We start from the raw sequence: 27019 nt of genomic DNA on the forward strand, positions 1-27019 counted from the left end.
GCCTGATGGTAAGGAGGCACACCTCTATGATTTTTCTCATGCAAGCCCTTGAGGGTGGCACTGTCGTGCTCATCTGATGACAGAGATACCAAGTGATCTGTCTTCCATTCAGACATTTTGAGAGTGTAAGTGGAGTGGGTATTGTACAGCCATGCTCAGAGGCAGTTGTGGTGGGTATATGTCCCAGACAAGCCACTGATGAGGGGAAAGAGACATCATCCTGGGTTCCATAAGTGCCAAGGCAGGGCAGAGAGGGGGCTTGGACCCAAGTGCACTGGACTTTCCTTGCACTCTTCTCAGTCAATGTGAATGTCTTATGTGAAATGATATCTACAATGTACCGATGGCTGCAGCAAGCTGCCTGTGCAGCTACAGTGATTCATTTCCCGGTCCCTAAGGCTCTTTCTAGGTAGGCAGTATTAGCTCAGTTCACAAGAGAGGACACTGAGGCACAGAAGAGTGGGCCTCCAAAGGTGGTTCTAGGCATCTGTGGCAGAGCTAGCATTGGGAACACACTCTTTCTCAATGCTAGCCTGAGGCTGAGTGAGGATGCTCAGAAGGAAACCCAGTGCTGGGCAGTGGGGCGGGATGCAGGGCAGATGGAGGAAAAGGTATGGAAAAGACAGCAGCAGGCTCTGAACTTCTCTGCTCTCCTGTAGCTTCTTGTAAAGGCGAGGCAGCTTGTTTTCCCTTTACAAGCATTTGCAGTAGGTGTCAGGCTGGGCTAGCATTAGAGATGTCAAGAGACTGCTCTGCAGCTGGGCCACACTGACATCCTGGGTTAGCTGTGGCAAGCATCTGCCCTTTACATGGTCACCTTTCCAGATCTGGAAGCTGAGCCCTGTGGGTGGGAAGCTGAAAGCTCCCCCTGAGCTCCAAGCTGGCAGCTGCAGGGCTGGACCTGTTCCAGGCCAGTCTTAGGAAGATATTTTTTCTGCCTGTTTGTTTTTTGCAGTGCTGGGGATAGTACCCAGGGACTTGTGCATGCTAGGCAAGCACTTGACCTCTGAGAGACCCACAGCCCTCTTCCTGGCTCTTAAAAGGTGGTGCTAGGATCCTAAGGCAAGGTCCCTCCTATGGCACCTGCTCCTTCAACCTCTAGCTCTCTTCTCAGGAATCCTCTTCCTTATTTTCCTTCTCCCAGCCCAGCAGCCTGAAAACCAGCCCCCACCCTAACTTCTTTGTCCATTACTTCTTCCTGCCTCTGGGGCGAGGGACACTTCCTTCTGTGCACCCACAGTGCCATGTTCACTCTCTGGCTCCACTCATCTAGCAGTTGGGGAGACATTCTGTCTGGGAGCTTGCCATTTATTTGTCTATAAGACTCAATTCTAGGCTGTCTGCAGACCTTCTGTAGTGATTTGAATGAAACTATTAGGGGGTGTGGCCTTTTGGAGCAGGTGTGGTCTTGTTGGAGGAAGTGTAGAACTGGGGGTGGGCTTGGAGGTTTTAGGTGCTCAAGACAGGCTCAGTGTCTCACTCTTTCTTCCTGCTGCCTGAAGAACTCTCTCAACACCTCTCCAGTACCATGTCTGTACTCACCATGCTTCCCATCACAATGACAATGGACTAAAACTCTGAACTTTAAGCAAGCCCTGATTAAATGTTTTCCTTTATGAGAGTTGTGGTGGTCATGGTGTCTCTTCACAGCAAAAGAACCCTGACTAAGGTAACTTCCTATGACCTCCATCTGCTCAACAGGAGCTCCTGGACGAGCTGAGTTAGGTTACACAGGAGCTTCCCGGTGAGCTCAGTTGGGATGCACATCCTCACCCTTCCCATCACTCTGTCATTCTTCATTTCATTATCTGGCCTTCTCACTTCCGGTTTCTTAAAATGTGGTCTTATACACATGGTATTTAACTACTGTATAACTCTCTGCCTTGAAGTCCAAGCTCCACAAGCCCGGTCCATATGTGTAACCCTCATATGTAGATGCCACAAATACAGATGCACATGAGAAATAGAAACCTCTTTAAGGAAGGGGGCAGGTGGCTTCATGGTTTCCTGAGCCTTTGTTCCCCTGGTTAGAGTTGTGACAGGTTAAGAATTGAGAAGGGAGGAACTTGGAGACCAGAAACATGGTGCCCCCATGAATGTGATAACACTACAGACTGTCAACACTTGCCCCGAGGAAGGTGCCATGGCAGGGGTGGCAGACAAGAGATGGAATGGGCTTCCTGAGCTGCCACATGACACACAGGACCTTGCTTCATGTGTCTTTCTCACTTATTCTTCACAGTTCCTAGGACCCATTTCACCCGTGGGGAAGCAGATGAAAGAGGGTAAGAACTGAGGCCACATGGGTGACTGAATGGGGCAGGGTGTGCACTGAAATGGTGACTCAGAGTCCTAAGTTCTTCCCCACTTCATATGGCTTCTATGGGAAAGTTGTCTTTGATCTTTAAAGGTCAGGTTATGATGCCTAAAATCTGCTTCTGGTATGGTAATGAACAGCTGTAATCTCGCAATGTGGAAGGCAGAGGCAGGATAATCAAGAATCTAAGGTTATCCTTGGATACCCTTGAGGCTAGTCTGGGCTACATGAGACCTTATCTCAAAAAACTATATGTATGTGTGTGCCTGTGTGTGTGTGTGTGTGTGTGTGTGTGTGTGTGTGTGTGTGTGTGTGTGTGTACATGTGTGCATGTGTGCATGTATGTATGTGTGCATGTGTGTATGTATGTATGTGTGTATGCATGTGAGTATGTGTAGGTGTGTGTATTTGTGTGCATGTGTGTGTACATGTATGTGTGTGTGTATGTGTGTGCAGGTGTGTGCAGGTGTGTGTGCATATATGTGTGTGATTCTATATGTGCTTATGTGTGTGCTGTGTCTGTGTGTATGCTTGTGTGTATGTACATATGTGTGTCTGCATGTGTATATGTGCATGTGTGTATGTGTATGTAAAAAAGGAAGTAAATGCAATCTCCTGTTTCTGGCCACTTTGCTCCCAATGTGGGGAATGGAAACAGCTCCCTTACATACTTCTGAGTGGCCTGAATTGAGCCTTCCCTCAGATGAACAGGAAAATGATGGTCAGAATATGAATGCAGTGGGCTGCTTTTGTCTTTTTTTAGCAGCTGATTTTTGACACATTAGAGAAATGAATCATTATCATGTAATTGCTTCTCACTTGGAAAGGTGCAAATTAAAACAAGGTCAATGTTGATGCCCCAGGCCTACAAGAGTCTGCTCATTAAAGCTGTGACAGGAGCTGCGGGGTGGAGGGGAGGCTTCCTCATGACCTGTTTCTACCACCTACTCAGCTTGTGAGGTTCTAAGAGGAAAAAGCTGAGGCAGATGATGAGCAAGGCCTCACTTCCTGTCTCAACTAACTGCTGAGTTTCTTGTGAAAGGAGACAATGCAGGTAGGGAATGTAGTATCATATCAGAATGTAATAACTGCTCGATAAAGGTGCCGAAGGTGATGACAACAATTGTAAAAATAATAATAGTGATGGTAGTGGTGATGTTGGGGACTGGGCTATTTTGTCTCTCCCCATTTGTACATTGAAAACCTAGCAGTATCAAGGCAATGCACAATAAAGGCAAAACCCTCATAAGATTAATAACCTTAAAACTGAGACCCCGGAAACTGCACTTCTTTCTGCCATGTGATTGCAGAGCAAGACAATGCTGTCTATGACCATGCAGCTGATCTTGATTTTGAACTTAAAACCTCCAGAACTGTGAGGTGTTTGCTTGTAAGTTGTCCCATATATGGTGCTTTGTTAGAGATGTCAAAGGGCCCTGTGCTTGTCTAGTATCTGTTCAGCTACCTAGGACAATATTGGCACCCAGGGGCCATGCTATATCAGGGGCTATACAGGTCTAAGTGTCATATACTGCTATCTGGTACTATGGTGATGTCCTGCCCAGGGCTGCAGCTGAGGGCCATGTGTGGGTCCATGGCCCTACTGAAGCCAGGGTCCGTGTTGATATCTGTGGCTTGTGTCACCTCAGGGGCCATAGGAACCATGTGTGATGAAATTAGAGGGCCATGCTGAGCCAGTCCTTCCCTATGCTGGTCCTGGGATAGCTGATCCTGCCCCTTGATGGACACTGAAACAACAGAGCTGGCCCTGACCCTCTAAGGAGAGCCCTCCCACCCTTCCCATCCTCCCACTTGGGAGAGATGGTCCCTCCCCTCACCACAGGTGAGGGAGAACTGACCCTGATGGTATAAGTGTAGGGGAGCTGGCTCCACCCCTCATCTGAGGGGGGCAGCCCCAACAGCCTGGACTGACTAGCTCAATTACCACACAGGCCCACAGGCCTGGGGCTGGGCCACCTCAATATCTACCCAATGTAGGAACTGCTAGAGCTCATGAAGGGACTGGACCTGTGGATCTCCATGACTGAGGGTGATCACAGAATAGCCTAAAGGAGTTTCGGAGAGGATCCAGTGATGGTGGTGTACAAGAAGCCAGAGGCCTTCATGGCAATGAACATTTGCAAGTAAAGTTGACTGGACAAAAGGGAATTCTATGTGACAGACACACATGACTCCCTATGCCACCAGGACAAATGAAGAGGTGCTGGAGAGGTAGGAAAGATGGATGGATGATCGAAGAGGTTTTTTTATATTGTTGTTATTGTTTGATTGCTTGTTTTGGTTTGATTTTTTAAAAAAATTGGGGGGGACACTGCAGGGGAGAGGGGAGGATGTGGAGAGACTGGGAGGTGAGTGGAATTAGGGTGCATCATGTAAAATTCCCAAAGAGTCAATAAAGAAATTATGTTAAATAACACAAACTCAATCAATCAATCAATCAATCATCTAGGCTTAGCCACTGAAACTTAGAGCTTTTTTTTTTTTGAGAGCAATTGCTTGTGGTTTCTTCTGAAGACACACTTTTCTGAAGAGAACTTGGCAGAAAATCATAAAACACACTGCCATGTGTTCCTACTCAGGTTGCAGGCAGCAAGCTCCCTAATTAACTCTCCCCAAGGCTGTGGGCAAAGATAAGAAGGAAAACTGAGCAGTGAGAGACTCAGGGGAGAATGGGGGTGGGATGGAGAGGGGGAGATCAGGCTCAGAGTCGGGCAAATTCTGGTTGTGTCCTGTCTATATTGCATGCGGTGCGGACTAAGCAAGGCTCACATAGTCATCAGTAGTAAAAACAAAAATGAAAGTCTCCTTTGCAGAGATGCTGTGGTCCTAGCGATGCACAAGGCAATGTCCTGGTAGAGCAGGTGGTCAACTGCAGGAAGCTAATGGGAACTTTGCATAGTCCCTGGTCTTCCTAGACAAGTGGAACATGTGCTGTACCCTCACTGAGCAGCTTGTCCACATGCATCTGTCACTGGATGGTGGAAATCTTTTATTTCCAAAAGCCACCTGCTCCATGTCTATAGCTGCCTGAGTTGACAAAGTGCTTTTCTGCCATCACAGTGGCCAGATTAGCTTGTTGTGACTGCTGTAACAAATAGATAAATGTGGTCACTTAATAAAACAGGAAGTTGTCATGCCAGACCTGGATTCTGGAAGCTTGGGATTAGCAGTGCCTTATTTCTGCCAAAGGCTCTGGGGAATCTGCTCTGCACTTCTTGGAACTCTCCTTTCTGGTGACTCCTGGTCTTTTTTTTTTTTTTTTTTTTTTTTTTTTTGTACCTCCAACTAGGCTGATCATATCTCAAGAGCCTTAACTAACAGTTCTCAAAGGTCTTTTTTCTAGGCAGCATTGCATTCCAAGGACCCAAGTAGACATGAATCTTGGTGGATGTTATTCAATCCACCACAAGAGAGAAGCATGTTATGGTTTAAATATGAAACATCTACCTACAGAATTCATGTGTTGAATATTTGGTCTCCAAATGGCAGTGCTTGCTCTCTCTCTCTCTCTCTCTCTCTCTCTCTCTCTCTCTCTCTCTCTCTCTCTCTCTCTCTCTGTGTGTGTGTGTGTGTGTGTGTGTGTGTGTGTGTGTGTGTGTGTGTGTGTATAAACTTAAGGATGTAGGGCCTCACTAGAAGATGTAGGTCTCAGTGAGTGTGCCTTGAGGGATATAGTTAGTCTCAGTCTCCCTGACCCCACCCCACTTCCTGTTTGTCCTGAGGTGAACAGCCTCTTTCTGCTCAGTTCTACTGCTGTGACTTCCTGGCCCATCATGGTCCTGGCATCCACGGAACTGAGAACTGTGACTGAAACCCTGAGACAAACCTAATCTTTCTGCTTCAATGTCACTCATGTTGAGTGTTTGGTTAGAGCAGTTTAACATCTGATCAAACAGAGCATGAACCTGGCACTGTGCTGGCTTGAGGAACAACTTGTGGGCATCATCTGTGGGGACTGCAGGACCCCGACCTCCTGTGCTAAAAGGGGGGCAAGAAGCTGTGCCTCTAGGCTTGACTGAGATGGTGGAAGGAGGCAGCATGGTTGGAAATGGCAGATCTGGTAACAGTGTCTGGGGACGTCCAGAATCAGGGGAGTAGCTTTGGCTAGGCTGGTTGCTTAGCAACTTCTACAAGTACAAAGGTGTGTTCTCAGGCTACTGGGGCCTCACCATGATGGTGGTGTTCAACCCTAAAGAGGCATCTCAAGGGTGGCCATTTAACTAGAGAACACTTCACCGGGTCACACCCCCTTCTCATGGAGAGGGAAACTGACGGAAAGAGATCCAAGGCTTTGCCCAAGTCCCTGTGTAATGTGGCCCAGTTGCAGCAAACTTGTAAGAGCTCAGAGACCATAGCTCCAGAGCCCACAGCCATGGGCCAGTAGGGACAGCAACTCTATGTCTTGGCTATGAATTAGGGCTCAGGAGTAATCAATGAAGGTCACAGGGTCAGCACGAGGTCAATTCACCCAAAGGCAAAGAAGGAAAATGCATTTTGGAAGAAAATGCAGTAGTGAAAGAAACCAGGTATAGTAAGTGTTTCTTGGGATTGGAACCTCTGAGGGACAAAACCTGGTTTTTCAAACCAAGGAATCAAATACATTAAAAGTGTGGACATGCCCCTCAGTAGCAAATCCTGTTTCTTGTTTACATGTATAGTTCTGCTAAACCACATAGTGCTGCAGAGACAGGGGCAAATGAATTCTTATCATGTAGGAACCATATCCTCTCATGCATGCCTTCTCTCTCCCAGGTAACCTTTGACTATAGCAGTGCAATGAGGCAGAAGGGGGAAATGCAAAATTCGCTCTTCAGACAGAATGAGGAACTGCACAAAAGTGTGTAAAATCCCTGAAACCCCTTCACTCTATGCCACATGTTTCTAAACATTCACAAGAAAATGCTGAAAGCAACACGTTATGTTCTGTAAGGTGTTCGCCTCTGTCCTCTGCATTTCACTAGCTTGACCTTGACTTTTGATGAACGTTCTTGTCGGTGCAATGCTTTGCTTTACCCACCACTAACAGGCAGAGGGTTTCATCCTGGAGATCACAGTCATGTGCCACTGTGCTGATGGCCAATACATTCATGGCTCTGGCCTTGTGTTCTCCACACTGTTTTCTGTCTACAAAATTTCTTCAAATTACCCTTTTGAGAGGGGATCACCCAAACATATATCCACAAACATGTCAGTCTGAGCCATCACAGACAAGTTCTGTGACCTCCAGCCCTGGGCAAGAAGAGTCTGATCTTACATGATCTCACAAGACTGGCTGAAGATGAAGCATGGTTATCCACCTGAAGGATTCAGAGCAATCCCATTACACAAAGGCTTGCTGACTCTTGGCTCTTACTTTATCATGTTCATTATTACCATATCTAGTTGCTGAGTTGGAATACATTTTTCTCATAAAGAATGGCCATGTTTTTAAAGTTTTCTACTATGTGCATGGGCTGAATCATGTCCTCAAAGGATGTGTTGATGTCTACTTCTGGTACCCATGACAGTGACCCTATTTGGAAGAATGGTCTGTGAAGAAATGCCAAGTTAAGCTGAGGCTGTGGTGAGGTCAGGTGTAGCTGACACCTGCTTATTGGTGTTCTTATGAGGACAAGGATTAGGAAGCGCCATGGAGACCTGTCATAACCAAGAAGCACTGAGGATGGTGGTGACCATCATGGGACATGGCAGGCTAGTGGGGACTTCTTTCCTGCAGCCTGACTTCACCTCTACCCCTAGGTCTATGACTTCTGTTCCAGCCACCCAGTTTGTGGTAAACTGTTCTGGCAGCCATGGAAGTGGATTCAATCACTTTGGGCAGGGAGACAGTAAGAATTCTGAACAGAAATAGAACCAAGAGAGACATGTTGGTATTTTACAACTAAGAAGCATGGAGGGGTATTCGAATAGTGTGCTATGGTTCATGTTTTGAGTGGCCTTCACAGAGCCCAACTCTTAAAGTCTTCATTCTTAATATCATGTGGGAAATAGTGGAAGCTTCAAGTTGGTGCTGTGTGGAAGGTTCTCTGGCCATGGCGGGGGGTGCTCTTGGTTGGTGATGTGATCAGCTTTGATCTGTCAGGTGCTTTCTCTGTGACACACTGCTTCTTTCCAGGACTAATGCACAACCCATCACAGGCCTATGGTGGTTTGCATTCAAATGGCCCCCATAGACTCATAGGGATGGGATTATTGGAGGTGTGACCTTGTTGAAGGAAGTGTGCCACTGGGGGTGGGGCTTTGAGATTTAAGAAGATTAGGTCAGTCCCAGTATCTCTCTCTTCCTGCTATCTGCTGAACCAGCTGTAGAACTCTCAGCTCCCTCTCCAGCACCATGTCTACCTGCATGCAGCATTGCTTTCTGCCATGATGATAATGGACTAAACTCCTGAACTATAGGCCATCCCCAATAAATGTTTTCCCTTTAAGAGCTGTTGTGGTCATGGTGTCTCCTCTGTGACACACTGTGACTCCTCACAGCAATAAAAATCCTAGCTAAGACAGACCAGAACCTCTCAAACTACAAGCCAAAATAATCCCTTTCTGTTTTCTAAGTTGGTTGTCTCAAGTAATTTGTTGAGTGATGACTAACATGGATGGAAAATCCTGTGATGGTCATTTTTAATTGCCAACCTGACCAATCTAGAACTACCTAGGGAAAGTCTCAACAAGGGGTTGTCTAGGCCATTTTGGCTGTGGGCCTGTCTGTGGGGGATTCTCTTGAGTACATTAATTAAGAAAATAGTGGGGCAGTGCCATTCCCTATTCAGACTATATATGTGTAGAGAGGAGCTGAGCACTAACAAACATGAATGCATTCATTTCCCTCTGCTCTTGACTGTAGATGTGACTACCTGCTTCAGGTTCCTGTCTTAACTTCCCTGCAGTGATGGACTATAGTCTGGAATGGTAAGTTAGATAAACCTTTCTCATTCCAAGTCACTGTTGCCAGGATATTTTACCACAGCAATGGAAACAAGACTAAAGCAACAATTTCAGTCTGAGCTAGTTTCCTTTTCTCACCCACCTGCCCCTGGTCCTTCCTCTGTCATCTCATTCTCTGATATGGGTCTCTATGCTCTGAGAATATGGTTCCTGTACTTCAGTTGGTCACTAGGATGGCCCATATTGGAGAAGCTCCTTGACAGGCCTCTGACTCCAGGGCACCCTTGGCTTCTGGGAAGCAACTCTGCATCACTACACAGTCACCCTCCAGGCTACAGTCTTACCATGTGTTTTTACACACATCTGGGTGGTCTTGAGGATGGGACTCTTTCCCACTGGGGCTGGTCCTGGGGCCTTGGTCTCTTGCTGAGTCCTCTAGCCTTGCCCTCAGATCAGAGAGGAGACCATTCACACAATGGTCCTTTAAATCCATTTGACTGCCCTGCCTGGGGTACCATCTCCTACCAGGCCCTGGAGCAGCTATGACTTTATATTGTATCTTAACATTCACAAGCTGGATTCAGAAGGCTCATGTCACAGGGACTTTCCCACAAGCCCCTGAGTAGTCAAGGGTTTGAGGCTAGATTTCCATTTCTAGATGCTAATGATTCCAGAGGTAAGCCTTACCTTTGTATAAATTCATTGATATGTCCTTGGCAATGACAGCTAATTTTGTATTATATGGGTTTGTCTTAATAAGAATCATGACCACATACTGATTTGGTGTCAGGCTGTGTCTCAGATTATGGCTCTAGTTGTGTATATATATTTCTCTACCCAATACTTTCTACTTATTCATGAAGACTAGAAATTAATTTTCCTGTCACTTTGCTTTTGAGATAATTTTCTTACTCCCCAGGGGACAAAGTAACCTGATTGAAATCCCATATAAGCTGTTTAGTTCAGTTGTGAGGAGGCCAAAACCATGCATGGGAGTCTGTCTATCTATCTATCTCTCTCTCTTTCCCTCCCTCTCTCTCCTTCTCTCTGCCCCCCCCCTCTCTCTCTCTCTCTCTCTCTCTCCCTATGTCTCTCATTTGTTCCTACACCTGCTGATTTTTCAACAGGTAGAAATGTCTGAGGTCATGTGCACACTAGCCACTGTGCAAGGAGACTCATGACCTAGTGGTGGTGGAATCTACTAGGAGAGCCAGAGCTCTTGTTCTGCTGTTCAGCCCCAAATGAGGTGCTTGAGGCCATGTAGATGCTCCTTGAATTTTAACCCAGGGTGGTTGAGGTCATGAACACAGCCTCCCATCCACTGTGTAGATGGATGTGTCATGGCCAGGGGTCAGATCCCCAGACATGACCAAATCCTGGAGCCAACCTCACAGTCACATAGAATGAGAAAGGAAAATATATGAACAATATTCAGATGAATCTAGAATACTAGCCATGCAGCACTCATTTGTCCTGGTCTCACCCTATCCTGGAAACACCCTGAAAATGGTTACTGCCCAGTCTGACTCCCCAAGGACTTCCCCAGGTCAGGAATAGCACTTCCCACTTTCTTCTCTGTAGATGTGACAAGGGCATGGCTGGCACTCCTTTATCTGTTTTCCTTGCCTCTGTCCCCGTCTCCTTTAGGTGCCTCTATGGGGTCTGCAAGAGCTTGGTTGAGATGTTAGGCCCTCTGTGAAACTCTAGCCTGTGTAACTGGAAGGCTCCTGTATCTGTCCTTTACTCAGTACTCAGATCATTTCTATCTGCAGGAAAGGCTCCACAGGGCCAGGACATTATGACAAGCAGAGGGTCCCCCTTTCATACAAGACATGTGCTAAGTAGGCTCCTGGTACATCTACTGTGCCAGCGTCATCATCTGGAGTGTTCATCGCCATCCTAATTCCCACCCTCAAAGACCATCCTCCCTCTGGGTACACTGGCCACCCCACTAGGCCCACATCTCCCTTCCAGGTGTCAGGTCTTCATGACAGCCTTCAGACTGGAAATGAGCTGTAGAGATCTTCCATCCTTCAAAGTAAGGCTTTCAACTGCCTTGTTTATGAGATTCTCTGAGCTGCCTTGGGGCTGTGCACACACATAAAATATGTAGCAGGAAACTGCCACCTTTGTGTTCTTTCTTTCCCTCTGTCTAATTTCCCTGTCAGGTCTCCTTAAATTGATTGCTCAGGAGAGAAGCTGTCTGGTGGAAACTACTGGGTTTCCTCCAGGGACCCACTGGTTTCCCCCCAGTGGGTCCCTGGCTTACTGACATTTCCTTATGCGGAGGCCGAATAGGGGTGGAGGGTCTCAGTCATGTATCCCTCGGCATCCTTATTCCTCACTTTCCTAGAGAGCTCCTCCTAGGACGGGCTCTGCCCTGAAGGCTTAGGTAGATGGTGAAGCTCTCAATAGTCTGGACTTCCCTTAGACAGGTACTCTTCCTGAGGCCTTGGGCTGGGCACTGCCAGTGTGAGTTGATTGTGGAGTCTTTCCTAGAACCAGTCCTCTGGTGGCTGAGATCTCTGCTTGCCCGAGAGGTGTGGCTGCTGAGTGAACACCTGACATTGATGAAGGGTCAGGACTAAAAGCTTATCTGTACTTGTAGGGTGCAGGTGACTTCCTCTGGACACCAGTGCGGAGCCAAGTGTTTCACACCCTGAGACATGAAAGCTCTCCCGTCAACACCAAGTACTATGACTTGGAGGACTGAATTTAAGAGCGAAAGCCTAGGCAGATTCCAGACGTTTGAGTGTGAACAAGGCCAGAAGCAGAACCAATGGAAGCTATGAAAATCAGCATTCTTCAGAGTCACCTTCAGCTGAGAAGGTCTGTCATAGGGACAGGGGTGACAAAACTGTGTCTTGTGTAGATGCATGCAGGGTAGATGTGTGAAGATGGAGGTTAACCTTATCCTGGGAAAAGGAGAGTAGCAGCCTCTTCCCCATATCCAGAATTCTCTGTGTAGGCCTCTGAGTAATTAAAAAATTACATTTATTTATGTATGGGTACATATGTGGAGGTCTGAGGGGGTTGGTTCTTTCCTTCTACCATGTGGGTCTCAGGGATCTAACTCATATCCTTAGACTTGGTGGTAAATGCCATTAGCCACTGAGCCATATAAGTAGTTTTTAATCTTATAGGTCAATCTCAGAATGGATCTAATTCTTCTCAAGTTTTAGCAACCAGCTATTGCTTACCAGCCAGGTATGCATGAAAGTGTTAAGATCATGGGTCTTAGGACAAGATGGTGAAAGTCCAAACTCATCATTTCTCAGCTGTGTGATGCAGGAAATCAATCTGAACTGCTTTCCTTTTAGTCTATAAATTGAGAATAAGGTTAATATGGAAAGAAATAATTTGGTGGTTCACCCTTAACCCATTTTCTATTCCTGGGATAGAAAGAGTAGAAACCAAAAGAAAAAAAATGACCTGGTCATTTCTCTACTCAACATGCCAATCCCACCTCAGGATGGTACTGATGATCAGGGAGGCAAGAGAACATTCTACATGTTCAGTACTGTTAGTGGGAGGCACCTGGTCTAATATCAGTGGGTAGCTCAGGGACGGTCCACAGGAGAGGTCAGAGGCAGCAGCTCTTGGTCATCAGTGGTAGGAGACATAGAGGTCCTTGTGCAGAACAGATAAGCACTAGGAAACCAAGAATGTTAAACATGATGGGTTGTCTCTTCAAAGGGAGAGATGTATAACCTGTTTTCTGCCCAGAAGACTGGGAAGAGAGGTGGCTAATAATAGCCTGGTGACCTCTGTACCATCTGCATGACCAGGCCTCATGGTCTTCCATCGATTTTTATGTTTACCTCAATCTATAGCTATCTTCTATCTGTCTTCAGACCCTTATCAAGAACTTTGTTTATCATATGCCTGCTTTTTTCAGCTAATCTATATAATCTATAGAACCTATCTTTATGAAAGATGTCACTTGTACTTTACAAGAGTTTTGATGCAATCATGTCTTAAGCTTTTTTGTACACATAGGATTGTGTAACTATCACCAAGAAACTTTTTTCCAAATTGTGCTGTGCTTGGATATGCCTGAAATAAACTACAGGTGTCAGACTCTTGGAGTTTGAACAAACACTGCCTATTGAGTCCTGTTGAGTGGGACTTCCTTCTTGCATTGTGTGAGTTGGCATTGCTGGTTGTGGCGTTTCCCATCGTCAATGTGAAATGAAGTGGTTTCCTGTGTAAGTGACAGGACAACAGCTGTCTGTGACTTCTAGAGACCACATTGCTACACGTGGGCTAAGGTCCATCCTCAGAGGGCAGGGGAAAGCTGGGCAGCTGTCTTGATGTACTAATTACATTCCCAGGGTATTTTTGTGAGAGTTGAAACATTTAGAAACAGGGCCTGGAATACAGTAAGCACTTTATAAATGCTGCTGTCCACATCTCAGGGCTGCAAGTTGTTGCAGTATGCACTGGCGTTTATTCTCCTGGCAGTTCATTGCCCTGCCAGTAGGTACCTATCTTAGTTAGGATTTCTATTACTGTGATAAAGCACCAGGACCAAAAGCAATTTGGGGAGGGCAGTGTTTATTTCAGCTTACAGATCTAAGGTCACACTCCATCACTGAGAGGAGTAAGGGCAGGAACCTGGAGTTAGGAGCTGATGTGGAGACCATGGAGGAGTGCCGCTTACTGGCTTGCTCCTTATGGCTTGCTCAGCCTGTTTTCTTATAGAACCCAGGACCAGCAGCCCAGGAGAGGCAATACCCACAGTGGGATGGGCCCGTCCATATCAATTATCAATCAAGAAAATACACCACCACAGACTTATCCACAGGTCAGTGTGATGAAGGGCATTTTCTTAACTGAGATTCCCTATTCCAAAATGACTCTAGCTTTTGTCAACTGGACATAAATGTAGCCTGCACAGTGCCTCCTTTTTACTTCTGCTATTCTGAACACCCTGCCTTCATAGCGTGGGTATATGTGCATGTGTTGATTTGCCTGGCATTTCCATGATCATTCCAAGTCCCTCTCTGCCATCTTATCCCAGTTCCCTGATCCTTGAGAGGGGACAAATGCTGTCCATCCAACAATCACAAATAAGAACCAACATGACGGCCCTTGAAAGTAAGCAACACTAGATGAGACTGAAGTTTAATTCCATTTGCTTTGCTAGAAGTCTAACAGGCAGGTGTTGCCATGACTGATTCATGAGCTCCTGGGATCATCTTGACACCCTGCAGCATATAACTGACTGGACCCCAGCCCCACAATTTAGTCTTCCTCGACATAGAGAAAAAGCAAAGCAAGGCTATGACCATCCTCTCAGGGAGAAAGAGCAACCATGTTGGATGATGCCCTAAACCTAGCGCTCAGCACCAGCCTTAGGGAGGCTCTACTGGGCACAGCCACAAGGCCAGAAAAATAGCAAGGCCTTTAAGAACATTACATCTTACAGACATGGAAACTGAGGCACAACAAGAGGAACAAGCTTTTCCAGTTGATACACCACTAGAAAATGATTGAATGAGACTTGCTGACTTTCTGCCCTACCTATCCTGGCTCCACAGTCAGCCAGTGTTGTGCAAGGTGGTGCTTGGGGCTGGGTCTGCAGCTGGGAAGTTCCCCTGCTACTGAGTGACAGTGGTCTTCCCTAGAGCTTTCAGGAACCCTGTGGGAATTTACTTTCAAGTTCTTAGAGGGCAGCTGATAAACAGTGACTCATCCATCCTAGCCACCATCATCAGTGAACTCCTCAGTACCCTGTGCCTTCTCTGAGGCACAGATGTGATGGGGAATGTACTGTGTATGTTTATCTTATTGATTATTGAACAAAGTACTTGTTTGGCCAATGAGACAGCAAGTTAGACAGGACTAGGAGTCAAAGAAGATTCTGGGAAATGTAGTAGAGAAGTGGAAGTGACAGGCAGGAAGTGACATAGCAAGGAGACTCATATTTAAGCAAAAAGAAACAGGAAGTGTCCCTTTCCCCCTTCGCATCCTCCAGTGGCGGGATGTGAGCCACTGGCAAGAGAGGGCGCCAGCAAAAAGCATCCTCTATAAGATAAGTCTTATAAAATATATAGATTTATGATAATTAAGACTGAGCTAACAGATGAGAAATCCTAGTCATTGGCCAAGCAGCATTTGAACCTAATACAAGTCTCTCTGTGTATTAATTTGGGCCCTAACTCAGGTGGGCAGCTGCTGTAAAGCCCACACGTGGAGGTGGGGCTTGGCGGCTTTTGGCGGAAAGATTTATCGTAACACAGATGCACCTTGATTATAGTTGATTCCTCACAAGCCAGTCCTAAGCCTGGCACACAGCACCTCAATTATTATTGGGCTTTTGGACATTAGCATTGGCAGGTGTGTTTGTTAGCATGTATCTGCCCTTTGGGTGTAGAATGAAGGCAGCCCACTAAGCTTTAGTAAGGTCTAAAGCTGGGACAAGCCCTTTTCTCCATTAGGCATTGCTTCTTCCTGGGCCCTAAGTTCCCCACCAGTCAAGGAGATATCTGAGCTTCACCCAATCCCTCGGGCCAGGCACAATGCAAGAGGGTGTCCTACCTGGGCCACTGCAGAATGAAGCGATGATGGCCAAGATGCACACAATACTTAGGTAAGGGATCCAGGGAGCTTGGTCCTGCAGGAAAGGGGCAATGTTAATGGGCAAGGAGCAGAAGGCTGTTCAGGGGACCTGCATTTTTCTGACTCTATCTGTGTGACAGGCCATTTCATATCCCCGAGCCTCAGTTGCGGCAAATAGCAACCACTTAGTCATTCTGTCTTCTGACTTCCCAGATGTGAGATTCAAGGAGATGATGGTAAATAGTGTATAAGTGACTGCAATAGAATGATTTGTTTAAAGCAAAGCATAGGAGAAAATGTTCAGGTATTGTCACATTGAAATATCTCTCAGTTAACATTCTTACTATGTAAAACACCATGTTTACATTCCTGCCATCCCATTAGTGTGGAGTGCTAATTCACTCATGGAATGTCCAGAGGGCCTGTCACTCATCTATAGGCAGGTGTTGAGGGAGCTCTGAGGCCCTGTTGGGTGGGACTTAGATTGAGGGATACTTGAGGCAGAAGAAAGGTAGACCCCAGAGCAGCTTCCATTCCCTCTCTCAGAACCTCAGAGGGCCAAGGACACTGCAAAGTCACTCAGCTCAGGGCAACTGTAAGACTGGATATGAGAAAATGCCAGCTCAGCACCACCTCTGAATGACAGGCTCATTCTGGAACTGTTTGGAAATCTGGCTGAGGACCAAGATGCCCAACTTTCAATGTTAAAGTTTATTACTGAAAATAATGCCGAGACTTATCAGCCCAGTAATTGCTTGATTAATGCAGTTTTCTCTGAGCAGGGGAGGGAGCAGAAGGGAAAGATGTGAGCCTTGTAATAAAGACCCTGGGATCTAATCCCACCTCTGCCATCATCCAGCTGTGAAACTTTGGCTACTTGCATTTATGATTTGGATTTTCCCTCTATAAAAGGCGGCACTCTGGGGTTAGAGAGATGGCTCAGTGGTTAAGGGCACTTGCTGCTCTTGCAGAGGACCCAGGTTCAGTTCCCAGAACCCACCTGGTGGCTCATAACCATCTTTAACTCCAGTTCTAGGGGATCTGAGACCCTCTTCTGGCCTCAGTGGATACCAGTCGCACATGTGGTACACAGACATACATGCAGGGAAAATATATACATAAAATAAAGCTTTTTTTTTTTGTTTTTGAGACAGGGTTTCTCTGTGTAGCTTTGGAGCCTATCCTGGCACTCGCTCTGGAGACCAGGCTGGCCTTGAACTCACAGATCCGCTTGCCTCTGCCTCCCAAATGCTGGGATTAAAGGTATGCGCCACCAACGCCTGGCTAAAATAAAGCTGTTTTTAAGAGGAAACATCTTGAATTTAGTAAGGGTACTGGATATAATTGTTCCTCCACATAAACACACATGCACACTCCTGGACCTCTCACGCCACATGCTATCATTTACTCCTCTCAGCATCCCAGGTTATGGGGACAACTTTCCCTTGTAGAACTAGGTCCCAAGAGGAGCCAGCAGAGTGGTAAGTGGAAAAGCCAGAATTCCAGGTCAAGGAATCCAGGTATCAGAGTGGTTACTGAGAAGTCACCTGACAGGGAGTATCCAGCTTCCTTTGCAAGGAGGTAATCACTGGAGGGGCATCTAACATAATCCCCCCACTCCAAAGATAGGTAAATTGAGGTACAGGGAAGAGAGGCTTTCTGCTCACCACAACACAGCTCATCTGTGGTAGTGGCAGCACCAGAAGTCAGATTTCTTGTCTCCAAGTTCCAGGACCCATCACCAGTGCCTCCCAGTGTTCTGGAGTGAAGCTCCATTGGAAAGACGTCTTACAGGAGAAGCCACAGCCAGAGGCTCCAAAGTGATAAAGCCAGCTCCCTGCTGATCATCAAAGAGTGATGGGCACAATGTCTCACCTGCAAGGTCAGTGTCACAGTGAGGGTCCCAAAGAAGAGAGCCATCAGCCCAAAGCCACCAATGAGGAGAGGTCTCCGTCCTAGGCGCTCCACGACCAGGCCCTAGTCCGAGAGAGCAAAAGAGGTGGGGAATACAGTTATTTCACTTGGAGTTCAATAACAGGGGACTTTGGCCCTGTGAACTGATGGTGGAAGTCCACGGAAAGCTACTGAAGGCTGTGAAAGGCTGTTGAAGACCCCGAAAAGCTGTGAAAGGCTGTGGAAGGCTGGTTTCACACAGGGGTTGTGATCCCCGAGGATCACCTTATGCAGCCCTTGCAGCTGCAGCTTTGCAAGTGTCACTGGCACTTCTGTCTGTCACTAAGGTGGGTAAAGGCAATGACCCTAAACTATAATGACTATGGGTGAGTGCCAGAGTCAGGAAGGCTTGGACTGATGTCCTAGCTCTACCACTCTGCAGTTTCTGCTTCTGACTTCAGGTTCTAAAGTCTGTGACAGAAACATTGTCACCTCACCTGCCCCACCCCAAGGCATCTAAGAGGTTGAATGGGTTAGATAAGGGACTGCCTGATATATTCCGTGACTTTCTTTCCCCATCCCCACTGTTTCCCAAAGAAAGAAATCAAGTATCAGAGAGATGAAATAACCTGGAAGATGCCACACAACAGAAAGTGAGAAGCCTGGGAATTGAACCCAAGGTGTTGTCAAGACTCATGGTTGAGCTCATCAGGGAGAGGGTCAGCTCCAGAAAAGACTTGGACATGGGAAGATTCCTATTGAGAGTGCCACCTCCTTTCCCCCTCTCATGGTCTTTCCAATATCCCCATCCCACCCTCCTACAACACACACACTCTCCATGAGAGAAAAACCTATAGTTTTTGTTTTCTGAATCTGGTTTTCTTTTCCTCTTTCTTTCTTTCTTTCTTTCTTTCTTTCTTTCTTTCTTTCTTTCTTTCTTTCTTTCCCCTCCTCCCTCCCTCCCTCCCTCCCTCCCTCCCTCTCTCTCTCTCTCTCTCTCTCTCTCTCTTTCTTTCTTTTTTCAGACAGGGTTTCTCTGTGTAGCCATAGCTGTGCTGGAACTCGCTCTGTAGACCAGACTGGCCTCGAACTCGCAGAAATTTGCCTGCCTCTGTCTCCCATGTGCTGGGACTAAAGGCTTGTGCCACCACCGCTCGGCTCTGTTTTCTGAATCTGGCTTATTTTGTTTTACATAAATATCTAAAGTTCCACCCATTTTCCTGCATATGTCATGATTTTCTTTATGACTGAGCAGTATTCCGCTGTGTATATGCGCCCCATTTTCTTTATCCATTCATCTGTTAGAAATATTCCATTTCCTGGCTACTGTGACTAAAGCAGTGATGAACATGGGTGAGCAGGTATCTACGGTAGACTGACTTAGCGTCCTTTGAGGGAAGGAGATTTTAAGTAGGAGTGAGAGAGAAAAAAAAGGGATAACTGAATTCTCGTAACAAGAAAGCAAAGGGGGGGGGCTGTTCAGAGTGGGTGGGAATCAACCAGAACAAATGACGTGTGAAAATGCCGGAACAAAACCCACACTAAGTTAAAACACCTGTGCTAGGAACTGGGGCATGTGCACATCTGCCATCTGGAGAACACAGCACTGCAGGCCAGATGACAGCTCAGACCACCCAGCTACGGGGATTAGCCTGGGGGCAGGTCACCCAGGCATGGCGATGCCTGTAAGGACAGGAGGGGCCTTTAGTGCATAGTCAGGGATTGGAGGCAGGCAGGGATACCCTGACTGGATGAAAAGGCTTTTTCCTGCAGACCCAGGCCTCCCACACTTCTCCTGGGAACCTGACGCAAGAGAATAGAGTGACAAAGATATCCAGGGGCTGAAGATGGGCTGACTGGGACTCAAGTCCTAGCTCTGTCTCTCATCCTTCCTTGCATGAAGGATGGATGACTAATTGGCTGAACTTCTCTGAGCCTGAACTTCCCCACCTGGGAAGTGTGGATGGTAGTGTCCCTGCAGGGTGGCTGAAATGAGAGGAAAGGCATGCTGGGCATGAACTCAACTCAGGAACATCAGAGCCTGCCCAGCACAGCAGAAAGTGCAGCATGACTGACTGTTAGTCTAAGAATGGCCTGGGTGACTGTTCTCACTCCTGCCTCTAAGTGGCCCCATGACCTTGAACATGAAGGGCAGCCCTTCCATGACTTAACTTGTTTCTGGGTGGCCATGGGATAAGTCTAGGCAACAGGAGCAGGGGATCATTTCTGAGCACCCACTGTTCCAGGCCCTGCACTGAGCACATTTCAACCACGAATCGTTTAATCCCCACAAATACCCCATGAAATGGGCCTTGTTTGTCTCATTTCACAGGTGAAAAAAACAAAATAAAACAAGTCAAGGGGCTTTGGGAAGTTGTTCAAGGCACGTGGCTGATAAGGGGGGAAGCAGGGATGCCTGCAGGAGCTTTTCTGTTTCTGAAGATATTACGTTTCCTAAAGAGGAAACAGGCAGAGCCCCAGTTTGCAGCGGCCCACTGCCCCATCTTCATGTCCAATCATTGGACATGTAGAGCACCGAGCAATCAGCTGACCCTCTTGTTTCCCCAGAATCCAGGAGCACCCCTGGCTGCCATGGGGCCCTTTTTGTTGATGGAGTGAGCAAGGCAGATATACAGTGAAGGACATACACATATGCGGGGAGTACCGTGAAGACAGAGGAGAGAGGCAGTGAGCTCATTCTACAGGAGGCGTGGAGGGGTGTGTGGGCCAGGGAAGGTTATGGAAGAAGTGAAGAACAGAACTTTGTGGGGAAAGAGGGTGGAGAGAGGCAATAAGGAGAGAGAAAGGCAGAGGGAGAAAGACAGGAGGGGGAGGGAAGGAAGGGGGAGGGAGAGGGAGAGGGAGAGAGAGAGAGAGAGAGAGAGAGAGTTCCTAAGCCTTCAAAAGCTGGACCCCATCAAAGGGGAGGCATTAATGGGGCCACAAGGTCCTGAGCATCAGGAACAGAGTGAGTCCCAGTGACAAGGGCAGGTCAGAACCGCCCAGGATCAGAGGCCCAGAGCTGTCCTGGAATGTACCCACTAAGGCACAGAGTGAGTGAGCAGAAAGACACAGAAGCAGAAGGGTGCTTCTCCACTTTAGAGCACTTCTGAAAACCTGCATGCTATCTCCTCATGAGGACTCAGTCTGTGAGACCTGTGACCAATGTTGTAAAATAAACATTGGAGGATCTGGGTCATAAATATCTAGGACTGAAAACATTTTCAGTTAGTTTTGGATAGGTTGGGAAATTCTCAGCATATAATTTTAAGTAAAGATAAGACTAGAAAATAGAGTTACTGTATAAAACAGCAATTCTGTCCACTGAGCCCCAGATCTCTCTCTCTCTCTCTCTCTCTCTCTCTCTCTCTCTCTCTCTCTCTCTCTCTCTCTCTCTCTCTGTGTGTGTGTGTGTGTGTGTGTGTGTGTAGGGCTTGCCTTTGAGGCCAACAAACCACTCTTGGTCATTCCTCAGGTATTTTCCACCCCTTTTTAATGTGAGACAGGCCCCCTGTTCTTCTGGGGGAATCACTGGTTATTTTAGGCTGGCTACGTATGAACCCCCAGAGATGGGGGTTCTAAGCAAGCTGGGGTCTAAGCTTGAACCTAGCTTCTTTTTATCTGGGTCCTGGGGAATGAACTCAGTTCTTCAGGCTTGCACAGCAAGCTCTTTACCAAGTGAGCTATTCTCCCCACCCCTCCCCACTCTCGGGCATTTCCTGTGCCCTACCTATCACAGGTCATTTCCAGAACCAAGCCTAGCAAATTTCTACAGCCATTTGAAATGTCACTAAATTCTAATGTATAGAAGCCACTCCTGTGACTAACTGTGAGAGGTCCAAGGCTAACAGAAACTCAGAGCTGAAGGATGGGGGACTTTGTCTCCTCAGTATCTCAGAGTTGCTGAGCTAGAGTCCCTGGTGACAGAGATTGGCACAGAGGTTACCAGAGACAAGCTTCAGTATCACATAGGGGACTGGGCCACAGTGAGATCAGCAAATTACATTGCTATGCTGATTCTGACACTTGTAACAGCTGTGCTGAAGTTAGCGTATCACAGTCAGAGATTAACATGTCACATCATCACACAAGTCTCTGGTTAAACCTGCCTTGTGCTGTGAGTCTGGGATTAAAGTGTGTTACACTCAGATGTGACAACATGTTACATTCCACACAGAGATGGACACACACTGCTATTGATATTCACGTTTTCAAACATTACAAAGTGCAGGGCCCTGGGCTAGGATGTGAGAGAAGGTTCCTCAAGTGAGCCAACTACAGTGTCAACATTGAAAGTGAGTGCTCCAATACAAGGTAGCTGAGAACTGATATTTTACACTATGACATTGATGTTCAGGGCCTTGGTTGGGGAGGAGACATGCTCTCCCCCAGGTCACTGAAGAAGTTGGAACATGCTCCTGCGTGGGAAATGACAGAGCTCAGAGGAAAGTTTAGGAAGGTCCTGAGGAGACAGTTTTTGGAGAAATTGGAGTGAGGAAGTAGTCCTCCCCGCTCCTGGTCCTGCCTGGCCAGGGCACCAGTGTGCTCTCTCCTCCAAGCCCTATGCTCAGCCTGTCCGAAGGGATTAGGGTGACAGGATATTTCTACTCCAGACTAAAGCTGCCAGGGAAGACACTAACTCAAGATGAACAGCTGCCCTTGAAGGGTACTGATGTCAGCCAGGAAACAACTGCCAGGCTTCTGGTGCTGAGAAGCCCCTCTGGAGCCTCTGAGCTGTAAGGTCCCCTCTGCAGCCATTGTCTCTCCCACAATGTGCTGGGACCTTTGAGCAGACAGCGATGGCAACATGTTTCTGTTTAGGATTTTAAAAATCAACTTTACTGAGTTTTGTTCAATGATGTGTCCTCATTTTAATCCTGCAACCTAACATATTCTCCACAAATTTACATTATTATCTATTACCATAACTGCAAATGAGATACAGAAAATGCCCACTACCACCAAATGTCTATGTCCCTCTCTCAGCCCCAGGCAGCCCTGATCTACTTTCTAGCACCGGCTTTAGAGTCACCAGTTTTAGAATTCCACACAGATCTTTGTAGGGTTTTTGAGATCTATCTTGTTTGTGATACACATAAGTAATTCTTTTTCATGGCTGAGCAATATTCTACTGGGTGGATATACCACAACTGGTTTCTTCGAACACCTGTTGATGGACGTGGGGTTGCTTCTGGATTTGGTGTCTCATACACAAAGCTGTTATGAACACCAGCATGAGTCTCTATGTAGACATGGGTGTTGTTTCTCTTGGGTAAATACTTGTGAGTGGGATGGTGACTGACTGGCTGTCAGAAACATTGTCTGAAGGGATAATATGACTTTCAACTCTACCAGCAGTGTGAGAGTTCCTGTTGCTCCCTTTCCTTGGAAACACTTGGAATTATCAGAATTTAAATTTTGTCTGTCCTTGTGGTGAATGACAGGATCTTATTGTGCATATTACCTTCCTTGGTAGTATGAGAACTTTTTCCTGTGCTTTTTGGCCTTTGAGAATTTTCCTTGGTAAAGATCTGTTCAAATACTTTCAGAATGCAGTTCTTCTTGAGTTCCCAGGGTACTTTACATATTCAGGACACAAACTCCCTGTCAGATTTATACAGTCCAGCCTGTGGCTCGCCTTTTTCATTTTCTCAGCAATGTCTTTTAAATAGTGGAAATTTAAATTTCTGATGAAATCCAATTTATTAATTTAAAAAATGGTTCATGATTGTGCACCTAATCTAAGAAATCTCTGCTTATCCCAGTTTTGTAAACCTTTCTTCTTTATGACCATTTATGCATCTACAGCAAAAGTGTGAGTGACAAGGCATCACCTCTTCACTGATGTCACTCCCAGGGTGGGTGGGGGCGTGGTCTCTAAGAGGAATAAACTAAAGCAGGCTTGAGAGATTTCAACTAAAATGCAAAAGCAGACACTTAGGCCCAACTGGGATATTAACCCCACAGTACTTCCCCGAGGCTTCTGGGGGCACTGAGTGCAACATTCCTCAAGCATCTCATCATCCAGGCAAGAGTCAGAGCCTGGGAATCAGAATTGGGAAAGACTCAGCTTGGAACGGGCAGAGAGCAGAGTAGCTACTAAGACCAACATCTCACCTTCATGCAGGGATGAACTCTCATAGGGCAAGGCAGTCTCTGAAGCAGTCAGATTTGCAAGCGCTAAGCATCTTGTCTAGTTCTAATTCTCAGAACTGTCCAGCTCAGAGGAGATTGCTGGCAGCCGCTGACACCCGAAGTGAGTGGGGTGGGGCCAACAAAGATGGCTGGTTCTGTTTTTACCTGATGGAGTGTCTCCCCTGCTGAGCTCCTCTACACTTTGTTCTGTGGACTCCGACTCAGTCTCAAATAACCAACAGCGATTGCATTAGTTTCCACAGTAGCAGTAATAGGTACACTACAGACAGAAGAGCTCAGATAGCAGGATGTTCCTTACTTTTTCAGGTGCAAATTCAAGATCAAGGTTCCGGCAAAGGCTATTTATTTATTCCCTGTGTGGGTGCAGGGGAGCCCCACCCTGTCTTCTGAGGGTCTACCCCAGCCTCACCCCTGCCCTCTGAGTATCTGCCCCAGCCCCAGCCCTGCCTCCTGAGGGTCTGCCTCAGTTCTACTCCTGCCTTCCAAGGGTCTGCCTCAGCCACAACCCTGCCTCCTGAGGGTCTGCCTCAAACCCTCTCCTATCCTCTGAGATCTTCCTTGGCCTTCTCCTGCATTCTGGTGTCTTTTTCTTTTAACACCAAGACTCAAGTATCCATGTGGTGGTCTGTGTCCAAAATTTCCCTTTTTGTAAAGACATAATGAATTTGTGGGCTCAACCCAATCCCGTATATCCAATCCTAGCTTAACTAACAATACCCGCAATGACCTCTCTCCAAATGAGGTCACATTGGGAGGGACTGGGGATTCCAGCAGGTGAGTTTTAGGGAGTCATGTCACAAGTGACAAGTCACTGAGTCTCCATTAAGCTGTTAGGATGACCACTATTACTCCCAAAGAAGAAAGTGGGGGTCAAAAAACCTGGGCATCTGGACTCAAAGCTACCCAGGTTGTGACCAGCAACATGGACAGGAGACCACTGAGCCCAAATAAACCCCTGTTGTGCCCTGTCACCCTCACATTTATGCTCTGTACACATTAGATCCAGTATCTCACACTATGGTTACAGAGAATGCAGACAGTGACATTGAAATTTCAGGAACCCTGGGAAGTTTGGAAACCCTTAAAGATTTGTGTTTAGTTCAACATAGCATAGTCCCAAACTGCACTGCCACAAGCAAGACCACACTGCTGTGGATCCTGACCCTGGCTTTTTAAAAGCAGAGGATTCCCCCCCCCAATGGAAGGCCTCATCCTCCCTGAGGAGCAGAAAGGGTATGGGATGGATAGGGCGTAAGTTAGGGGGGCAGGGGAGGAGAGGAGGGAGAGGGACCTGGGATTGACATGTAAAATAATTTTCTTTCTAATAATAATGAAAAAGTAATAAAAAATAATAAAAGCAGAGTCTGTGCCTCCTACCTGAGGTAGAGTCGGCTCTGTCCACACCTCAATAGATGGTCATCCTCATGGGCGAATGACACTTCATGGAAATTCACTCATCTGAACAGCACAGTTGAAGCCCCCCCCCAAAAAAAAAACAGCCTGGAAAAACCAGCTGTTCTGCAAGATGGCAATTATTTACAGCCAGCAAGCTGCTGAGTGATGGCCGCTGCCCAAATTAACCACAGATCAAAAGAACAGAGTCTTTCCATCTCGGTTTTATTACACCTCAGAGCCATTTTATACAGTGTCAAAAACCTCAGTAAAGAGAGTGAAAAAATAATCAGGGAGCCCTTTTATTGACAGGAAATTACCTTGAGGGCTTGGACGAAGTCTGAGTGGCCCTGAAAAGCAGATTACACAAACTTTGGAAAGAGCAGAGGACTTGCTGAATGTTGAGTTTGGGGGAGGAGTAGGGGCTGCCATAGGCTTTGATTTTTGTTTCCATGACAACCCTTGCTTGCAGAGTTAAAGTATCTTGTCATTACTTTAACAAGTAGCAGTTTACGGTTTGGGCAGCCACAGGTCCAGAGCAGGTCTCTCAGGACAAAACTCACAGGGGAGACTGGGGAGGAAAGGCCTTTGACTCTTCCAGTTCCGAGAAGCCTCACCGGTTCTACACCCCCACTCCTTCCTCATCTTCCAGACCAGGCAACCATGGTGTCTCTTTCACCTCACATCCTGACCTCACAGGCTGTTCATTGACCTTTGGTCACTTCAAAGGTTCATTGGCTGCCCAGATAAGCCAAGGAACCTCCACAGCTCAAGGTCCCCTCTGACCTGTGAAGTCCCCTCTGACACAATCTCATGACCTATGACTTCAGACCTTTGGATCTTTGGATCTTTGGATCTGTGGATCTAATTTTTCCAGCCACAGATGGCAAATGGTTAAAAGCTAACTTTATAAATGCACACACACACACACACACACACACACACACACACACACACACACACACACAGAGAGAGAGAGAGAGAGAGAGAGAGAGAGAGAGAGAGAGAGAGAGAGAGAGTTCCTGCTATGTTCTTCTATACAAGGACACAAGGACATGTACCATAGCCTCACTTCAGGTGACAGGGTGTGACTTATTCCAGCACTGCCAGTCACTTAGTGACATGTGTTTACTCCCCAGCTCTTGTGTGTGAGGCAGGAACATGTCCTTATATAAATGGGAAAAGAGAACCACATAGATGTCAAACATCTTGCTTAGAGAGTCTTCTGTCTCAGGAGAAGCAGAGCTGGCATGGGAACCCAGACCACCATGTTCTGAGAAGAGATTCCAACAACCCCACCCTGTAGGAGGAGGCTGAGACAGGGAATGGATCATGGGCTTTGAGAGCTGATAGAGCCTTTATCACCAGAGCTAATTCTCATATAGGCTCTTTGCTGGCTACTTGCTGCACTCCATTAAAGCCAGCAGATCAATAGTGGCGGGGGGGGGGGGGTCATTCCACACCAGCTGCTGTTAGAAAAGCAGGACCCTGGCTGGTTCACTGCCTCCTAGGAACAGAGCAATGCTGGACAGAGTAGAGATGAGCAGCCCGATTGGAGGGAATCTCTTCATTCTTTTAAGTTTTCCTGGATTTTTACAAATGTATCCAATAAGGTGGTATTGGTTTCTTATTGCAACAAAACCCAAACCAAAACATAAACCCAAACTCCAAACCTCTTCTGCTTGCTCTGCCATTTCCACCCCAGGCTAACTGAGTTCTATTGATCAAAGTCAGAATTACTAGTGGGATTTTGCAGCCTACAGCTGGAGATGGGGGTTTAGTAATGCTCAC

General features: G+C 46.8%; 1 protein-coding gene across 1 annotated transcript in view; it reads right to left on the minus strand.

Moving 5' to 3' along the window:
• Slc2a9 (solute carrier family 2 member 9) overlaps positions 1-27019 on the minus strand; it is a 114933-nt gene that overhangs the window by 19006 nt on the left and 68908 nt on the right. The window contains exons 9-10 of the mRNA XM_027387033.2: positions 17663-17764; positions 15767-15842 (exon numbers count right to left, since the gene is read on the minus strand). Of these exons, the coding sequence (XP_027242834.1) occupies positions 15767-15842; positions 17663-17764 (178 nt within the window). The remainder of the gene's footprint in view (positions 1-15766; positions 15843-17662; positions 17765-27019) is intronic.

This window comes from Cricetulus griseus, assembly GCF_003668045.3.
Source record: "Cricetulus griseus strain 17A/GY chromosome 1 unlocalized genomic scaffold, alternate assembly CriGri-PICRH-1.0 chr1_1, whole genome shotgun sequence".
Taxonomy (NCBI): domain Eukaryota; kingdom Metazoa; phylum Chordata; class Mammalia; order Rodentia; family Cricetidae; genus Cricetulus; species Cricetulus griseus.